The 9,033-nt window shown below is 34.9% G+C and overlaps 1 protein-coding gene across 1 annotated transcript; it reads right to left on the bottom strand.

Moving 5' to 3' along the window:
* Positions 1-608: 608 nt before the first annotated feature.
* LOC124644519 (cytochrome P450 307a1) lies at positions 609-8,082 on the bottom strand. The gene is made up of 2 exons (XM_047183949.1): positions 7,692-8,082; positions 609-3,921 (listed from the first exon to the last, which is right to left on the bottom strand). Exons 1-2 carry the CDS (start codon positions 8,071-8,073, stop codon positions 2,690-2,692), a joined length of 1,614 nt encoding a protein of 537 aa, XP_047039905.1. The 5' UTR covers positions 8,074-8,082; the 3' UTR covers positions 609-2,689.
* Between the last annotated feature and the right edge of the window lie 951 nt (positions 8,083-9,033).

Consider the following 9,033-nt stretch of genomic DNA (forward strand, 5'->3'; position numbering starts at 1 on the left):
TTGTATATCTTAGAGTTTCTCCGTGTTTCAGAAGGCACCATTAAAGTTGTGGTTTGGGTCCTGGCTGGCATGTGTAGGATTTGTTTTACCAAGTAGTTTTACCTATCAGGTTGCCTAACTTACTTGGTCGAGGAGGTCAGATAGGCAATCCTTCTAAATATAACACTCACAATCTGGTTAGACTGGAAACCGATCCCAATGTAGTAAAGGGTTAGGCAGATTCATGAGTCATCATCATCATGATCTCAGCCATAGGACGTCCACTGCTGAACATAGGCTACCCCTTAGATTCATGAGTATATGGAATAATATAGTATTTAGAGGTAAAGGTATTCATAAAATAAAAGAAATCATTTTTAAATGCAAATGTATCTATAATTTCATTTCTAATTCAACTATTGCTCACAATTCTTTCTACAAACTACATCATTTCAGCCATTTTACAATTTTGTTTTTAAGTTCAAAATAATAATAACATTCACTCATATTCGTATCAAATATAATAATTTTAATTTAACTGTCTCTAAATTATAATGGATTGCTAAGATTTTTAATGATTCAAAATATTTATTACAAGAAATTCTAAAATACATCATGGCGTCGCGAATTTAAATTTGGATTTTTAATCTACAATCTAAATACATTTTCTTTGGAAACCCGCCATAGGTTTATAGCAAACCATTGAAACTTAAATTAAAGTCGTCTTTTAGGAACAATCTAGTTATTTTAATTATTTAAATAATGTTTCTACATGATTATAAGAGTTTTTTACAATATTTCCCCTATTAAGTCTATATTCTACATCTATTTCTAGTTTAAACCAGTTCTACATGTAAAGTAACACATCAAACACACTGCGAAACAAAAGTACAATCAGAAAGTTTCAGCTACTCACTACTAGATGGCGCTAAATGCAATTTCTAATACGAAAAAATCTACTACATTTCTTCGGTCAAATTAAGTTAAAACAGCCGATTTTGACGAGATTTTTTTTATAAAATCAATAAAAAAAGGAACTTTAAGACACTCGAAAGACTACTTTTCTAAAAATGCTACAAGTTTCTAAGACAAAAATATTTTCGTGACTCCTAACTATTGAAAACTACCACTATTACTACGTAATCTATTTGTGAAAATAACCAAAAAGTCACAAAATATTTTTTACATACGCAAGCAAAATCCAAAAGGCAAGATACAGTCGTTTTTGGCTTTCTGGTTCAAAATTATCAGTGTTCAAAAAATATTTAAAAAAAAGATAAATACAAACTTTTAAACATCGATATATATGTACTACGTACTAGATAGAACGTTCCGAACAAAAAGCTTACCACACTGAACTGCAGTGCAGACTATGCAGTGCCCAAAATGGCAAATCAGAGCGATTTTGACACCTGCGTCAGATGGATGTCTATGAAACGACAATTATAAAATAGAAAATACATATCAAGGTATAAACTTACACATATAAACTAATTCGAGAGTCAAGTTAGTAAAATTACACGCTGTTCATGCTATTACAACGCTTGTATATCATACTTTTCATTTATAATTCAATTTTACAAATATGCATTAATTTGTTCCCGCCCGCCATCTTAAATTATGGATTAAGAAAATCGTGCAGAAACAGATGTGCCATAAAACTGGCAGTAGGTAAAATATCAATGAAAACAGACTTCACTTTGTCATGGTATGTTCTTACTTTCAAGAAAAAATAATTAAATTCGCGAAAATTTGTGATAGCCCCTTTTTTTCTCTTAAGAAAAAAAAAACATCGTAATTAATATTAAAAACCCTAAAAATAAGTTCCCGGTTTTAATATATTACATGATTTTGCATTCAATTAGATATAAATAAACTTTTTGATATATTACATGATTTTGAATTCACTTAGATATAAACTTTTTGAGTAATGAAAAATGTAGGCAAAATACGAGCGACGTTTCTGCAATTAACATCAATGAGGATGACTACATGTCACAATACGTCATCGAGATGTCAACAGACGACATAAGCGGGTAAATTATTTGTATGGATGTTCTTGTCTATCGCTAGAATATATGTCAATGCTTTTAAAACACTTCATATCTAACAGATATTATACTAAGATTGATTAAACTGTAATTATACTCAAAAATATTGCAAACATTGACAATTATGAACAGAAAACCATATTTTTTTATCAGTACACATCATCCATTTTCCTTACCATAGATTACAAACATTTTTCCCGCCTATCATTTCTAATGTCAGAATTTACGTCACAGTTTACCGAAAATATAAAAAAAGTACTTAAAAAAACAATTATTTCAAGAAATAAATAGTTTTGAGCGTTAATTTCTTGGTTTTTTATTTGTATTTTTGATGAGAGACTGTTTTATTAAACGACAATTTTGGAATAAATGAAAATGACAGTGAGGCTCTAAAAAAATATGTTGAATGAAAATCTTGAATGGTTGTCTATGTCTTCAAAAATGAAAAAATGTGCAGCAAGCATTGTTTTTAACCGCTAAACTAAAATATTAAAAGTCTTTAGTTGATTTCTTTAATAGAATAATATTTAGTAAAATAGAAAGTACACCTTCTAAAAAAACCCGCAATTTTCAAAAAAAAAAAACTGCGTCAAAACCAAAAACACAAACAAAAAAACCAAGCTCAAATAATTTACGTAAGTAGACAATTTAAAAAAGAATCAATGCTTTCTGGGAATCAAAAAGAGGTTATACGTATCTTTTGGCAAAGCTACACAAGCTGGCTTCTGCCTCAAATCCTCTAGACTTTCAGCCCCTATTTCAAACTCCTGCATTATACTAGCAAACATTACAAAGCTCATTGTAGTGACTAAAGTCTGACCTATACATGTTCTTTTACCTATACTGAAAGGCAGGAAATGAGGTATATTCCTCTTTACGGACCAAACTTCTTTCTCTGACTCCGATGGCTTACTTGGTCTTTCACCATCGGATTCCATACCAGAATCACAGAAGGAATTCCTTCGCACCCTAACTTTGGTTTTCTCTAAAAATCTTGTAGGGTCAAATTTCTCCGGTTCTTGCCAATATTCTTCCGAAGTATTTAATTCGTAATTGTTTATGAATACTATTGTGCCTTTTTCTACTCCGTACCCAGAAATGGCGGCGTTTTCTGTAGCTACATGAGGTACTATTGGCGAAGAGGCGTATCTAAGACATTCTAGGACTGTAGCTTCAGTATAAGGTAAGCTATGACGGTCCAGCAATGTGACTGGTCTCTTACCCTTAGTGAGAGCATCTAATTCTGCCCTTACCTTTCTACCAACCTCAGGGTCCCTCGCCACAGCTGTCAAACACAACATAACAAGATTACCAACCGAAGAATGTCCGCCCAGAAAGTCTTCAAGCATAAATATGATAGTATTCCTATCGACTGTCGGATCTTCGTGCAAAACTTTTAGTAAACCATCTAAAAAGTCCTTTTCCGGTCCTTCTACATCCAAATCTAATTCTCTCTGTTCTACAATCCTTGATAAAATAAAGGATCTGATATCTGCAGACCAGTTTGACAGTTTATCCAAATGTTTCTTGTAAAAAGGTTGTAACCACGGCAAGAAATCCAAAGCGTATCCCTGATTGATCTCCCAGAATATTTCGTCGAAATGGTCAACAATTCGCTTGAAATCTTCGTCATTTTCGGCGTCAAAACGAACGTTACACATGTAGTGGGAAAACATGTTCATTGCTGTTGTCATTAAGATTGGTTTTAGGTTGATACTTGAGTCGGAAGTACGAGTGATGTTTTTCAAAGTTTGTAGGAGCTCGATGGATTCGAATGTGGCCACGTCTCCAATTCGTGCAAAGTTGTCTGTGTGTTGTTTTGGCCCGCAATGACGCCGGGCTAGGTTGCGTCTACGCAGCTGTAGGTTTGACCAATCGCAGAGCGCTAAGGCTGTAACAATGAGAGGGATTGGTTAATTATTATCTTTAATAATTAGGAAAAAATATTTTTTACAAACTAAACCCTTATTCTAAGTGTGAAAATATTATGCTGAAAACTGCGTCAAAATCGGTTGAGCTCGTATGATAGTCGTGCACTAACTATGTACATAGGTGCATATACATACAGGCTGGCCCATCCATAGGCGTCCAAAAGAAAAATTTAGAAGCTCTATGCTATGAGGTATCCGAATCACCCCCATGTATGTTCAGCGATTTTTTGTACTTTAGGAGCTAGAATTATTTTTATTTTTTTTTCCGTAATTTTCATTTCAACATTGTTTTTTCTATTTTATCTTTTTTTTTTCTAACGTTTACAGATGTTTTTTTTTTTGTGTTGCTGCAAACTGCTTTTTTCAAGTGTTAGCTATTATCATGATGATTAATTACACAAAAAAAAACATCTGTGAATGTTAGGAAAAAAAGGTAAAATAGAAAAAACAATGTTGAAATGAAAATTACGGAAAAAAAATAAAAATAATTCTAGCTCCTAAAATACAAAAAATCGCTGAACATACATGGGGGTGATTCGGATACCTCATAGCCTAGAGCTTCTAAATTTTTCTTTTGGACGCCTATGGATGGGCCAGCCTGTATAGGTTAAACAGAGTACATTTTTTTTTTAAGTCGGTTAAAAGTAAGAAAGTAATTCTATCTGTTTATCGTAATTTCAATACCAAAACTAGTGAACTGATTTAAATGTTTTGTACACAGATAATACAGGTTCAGAAAGGACATGGGCAAATTTTAATTAAAGGGCGAAAATCAGCTTGTCTATATTTTCTATATTAATAAAGAGTAGTCAATAAGTTTGTACCCTAAAGGCTCTGAAACTACTGAACCGTTTTTTAAAATTATTTCACTGTTGGCAAGCTACACTATTCTTATCCTAACACGTGAAGCAGTTTATAACGGGTGAAACCACGGAAAATAGCTAGTAATTAACTAAAGTATTGAAAACAGACACATTCTTGAAAATTAAGCAGAAAATTATATAAGTGTGTCAAGATATTTATTATATATTAGGAAAAATATTTGTTCTGAGTGAAGGATTCATATTTCACGGAGGCAGCCATTTTGTAAAGTAGGAAGTGAAGCATAAACAATAGAGTATTGAGTTACAACTTTTTGGTTCACACATTTAGCAACAGCCTAATTTAGTTTTTAATGCGTTTGCTTTTATTTTATTTACGTAGACACGCGTTTGAAACTAGTGTTCTTTTTGTTTTTACTAACTAGCTTTCACCCGCGGTTTCACCCGTGCCCCGAGTTGACCGGTTCCTATAGCCGGATGGTGACAAAATATATTTTTAAACAAACAGACAGCTTTATAATTTAAGTATATACTAGCCGTTTTCCCGCGGTTTCACCCGCGTCCCGTGGGAACTACTGCCCGAACCGGGATAAAATGTAGCCTATGTTACTCGGGAATAGTGTAGCTTTCCAACAGTGTAAGAATTTTTCAAGTCGGACCAATAGTTTCTGAGATTGGAGCGCTCAAACAAACATACAAACTACCCAGCTTTATAATATTAGTATAGATGTGTAGTTTTGTCCTTATAATGCTGAATTGCTGGCCCAATGTCAATGTGGCGCTTAGACGAATACTTTGTCGTAATTATATCAAATAAATATTATATTAAAGTACGTAATAAGAGTAGGTAGGCCATTTTGTAATATGAACGCGGATGACCAAGGACGAGCGGTTCAACGCATTGGCGATAGCGATTTTATAAGCAAAATCTGCCGAGCCTTTTCCCAACTATGTTGGGGTCGGCTTCCAGTCTAACCGGATGCAGCTGAGTACCAGTGTGCCACAAGGAGCGACTGCCTGTCTGATCTCCTTAACCCAGTTACCCGGGCAACCCTATTTATTCGGTATGACTGCTTGTCAGACTTACAGGCTTCTAACTGCCCCTAACGACTCCCAAAGATGTTCAATGACAGCCGCGACCTACAGTTTAACGTGCCATCCGAAATACAGTCATTGGTGTCTAAGATATACTTGGAAAGTACATACAAACTTAGAAAAGTTGCATTGGTACTTGCCTGACTTGGAATCGAGCCCACACTCATACTTGAGAGGTTGGTTCTTTACCCACGAGTGTTTTATAACTTGTACCAAACAAGAATCTACTGTGACATATAAATGTGACTCCTAAGTTATCGTTTAAAAGAAATATGATAGCACACATTGTATTTTACATTATAATAATATGCATTGTAAATAATCTACATTTTTATTAAGTAGGACCCCAATCTAAGTTCATATAAACATAGTTTTTTTTTTTTTTTTTAACGACGTCAAAAATCATCAAATGACCCCTCCCGCTGTGGGTAAGCAGCGGTGAGGGAGTGTCAGACTCTTACTGACTAAAAACCGTCGTGTTCCGTGGTAGGCCTGTTATGTACCAGGGCCGCGGTAATTCGCGCGAACAAACCCGCAGATATAATCATGGGCTGCGGGATTGTTCGAAAGAGTTTCGTTAAAAAAAAAACGTTCATATTTATCATGGAGAACAAAATGACTAGCGGAGATGTCATAACGCAAAATCTCCTAAGAAAGTAGCGCGACAACATGCGGTTGAAATCTCTGGCAAAAGCTAGTGTTTTGACAAGACTGAAAGCCGACCCTATGATAGTTATGAAAAAGCTAGACAGATGATAATAAGAGCTAGGAACGTATTCATATAATTAAAGAAAATGTTTCGAATGTAAAATACTTAAAATTGATATACATGACATATGTATTTGGTTTTACGTCTGTCAAAATTAAAGAGCTATTCTAACAATATATTACTAAATAGAAAACTAGGCATAATGTCGTTCTGCACACAGATACAAATAAATAAATGAAAAGAGCTATCCATACAAGGAATTTCATCAAAATCGGCTCAGCATTTTAAAAGCAAAATTTCATCATCTGAGTCGCAGTGTTCTAAGATATCAAATAACAAAACAGTTCTACAAACATTATCCAACAAGTATTAATAATCATTATTTTGCAAATATTGCTTGTTCTAAGCAAAATTCTTGTAGTTTCATTCATAAAAAAATTACAATATCTAGGTTATGTTGGCGCCATATAAAATCGGAGTAGCATGAACGTGGATGGATATATTGTGAATTTTAATAACCTATCTATCTATGTTCTGCGATTAGATATAGAAATTGACATTAGCTTCATGTAAATTATGTGATACTAGCCGTTTTCCCGCGGTTTCACCCGCGTCCCGTGGGAACTACTGCCCGTACCGGGATAAAATACAGCCTATGTTACTCGGGAAGAGAGTAGCTTTTCAGCAGTGAAAACATTTCCAATCGATCCATTTCCTTAGATTAGTGCTCAAACATGCAAAAAACTCATCAGGTTTGTAATATTACTTCTATAGAAGACTAATAGGTACAGATGACAAATGCTTGGGTATGTTTACATTAAAATGAATAAGGCAATAATAAGGGTATGCACAAAAATGCAGATCTTATAATATGCCAGCAATTTTCCCGCGATTTCACTAGTAACTACTGCCCGCAACAGAAAAAAAATATAGCCTATGTTGCTCGGGAAGACTGTAGCTTTCCAACTGTGAAAGAATTTTTCAAATAGGTTCAGAAGTTTTTAAGCCTTTAGAACACAAACTACTATATTTACAACTACTATATCAGTATAGAAGTATAAAAATAGGCTTATAGCTAGTAAATAAGTAAAAAAACAATACTCACAGTTGTTCCTATCACCAGCAAAGAGTTGATGGAAGCGGATGAAATCAGGTCGTCCGCCGAAGAACTTCCCATTTTGATTCAAGACCTCCCGGATAAGATCCAGATTATTGACCACCAGACATTTAGCAGTTCCCAGCTGCAGGCTGAATATGTCGCCGTACTTCTTCGCCAAGTCGGTAAAAGACTGAAATGGCGATTCGTGCTTACCCAAAAGGTGTAAATTACCTATTATGGGCAGTGGTGTTGGCCCCGGAGCCTCTTTAAGCACCAAAGTTTTATTTTCTCCATACTTAGTAATTTTATTATAAGTAATGGTATTAGAAAAATAAATTTTGTACACCGCGATTAAAAAGGCGGCAAGCAAAAAGAGTGCACTCAACATCTTGATTTTTTTTAGAAAAAAAAAAAAGATTTTTTAGAGTGGCTACACCGGTGGGGACGACTATGCCGGCTGCACTGGCTAGCTTTTGCCACGGCGGCCATATTTATAGTGTGCGCGCCAAATTTGCATTCGCATTTTGAATTTTACAACTTTTATTTGCGGTTGTTTTTGGAGAAATGCTGTATAAGTTGTATTGGAATTTGAGTTTGGCGGCCGCAAATAGAATGTTACCGTTAAAATTTTTGTTTTTAGAAATGTTATGTGAAATTCGACTCTATTGCTCAAGTTTCAAAATTGATTTTAGAAGTTTTATTCCGATGTTGTTTTGATGCGATTTGCTTTTGCACATTGTCAACTATTATGGGGTTTTGGTTATTTGTCAAATAGGTTTTTAATATTCTTACTAGATCTTTCCTTGGGGTCCCGATTTTGAGCAATTTCCATTGAAAATCGCCTTTTTTTCAGTAGGTTTATATCAAAATAATGCATACAGAGAAAACCATATCCCTCACCAGGAAAAAAAATATCTTATTTCCTTTCTCAGACTTCAATCTATCCCTATCCTAATTCAAATAATATTTGTTGAGCTTTTCATAGTAAAAATATAATTTCAGACAGGAAAAGCTGACAGCCTAAAGTAGGTAGGTATTCAAATCTGGGACTGCGAGATTGTTCGCGCTCATTACCGCGGCGCTGGTACATAAAGGGCTTAAGAAGGAACATGGTGGGTTTTAGTCAGTAAGAGTCTGACACTCCCTCACGCTGCACACACAGCGGGAGGGGTTTCTGGTTGGTGGGTCTGGTGCATTGGTGGGTCTTGGCTGTCATTTGAACATCTTTGACAGTCGTTACGGGTAGTCAGAAGCCATAAAGTTTGGTAACCAGTCTTACTAAGGAGTATTGGGTTGCCTGGGTAACAGGGTTAAGGAGGTCAGATAGGCAGTCGCTCCTTGTGGCACA

This window comes from Helicoverpa zea, chromosome 30 (assembly GCF_022581195.2).
Source record: "Helicoverpa zea isolate HzStark_Cry1AcR chromosome 30, ilHelZeax1.1, whole genome shotgun sequence".
In the NCBI taxonomy this organism is placed as follows: Eukaryota; Metazoa; Arthropoda; class Insecta; order Lepidoptera; family Noctuidae; genus Helicoverpa; species Helicoverpa zea.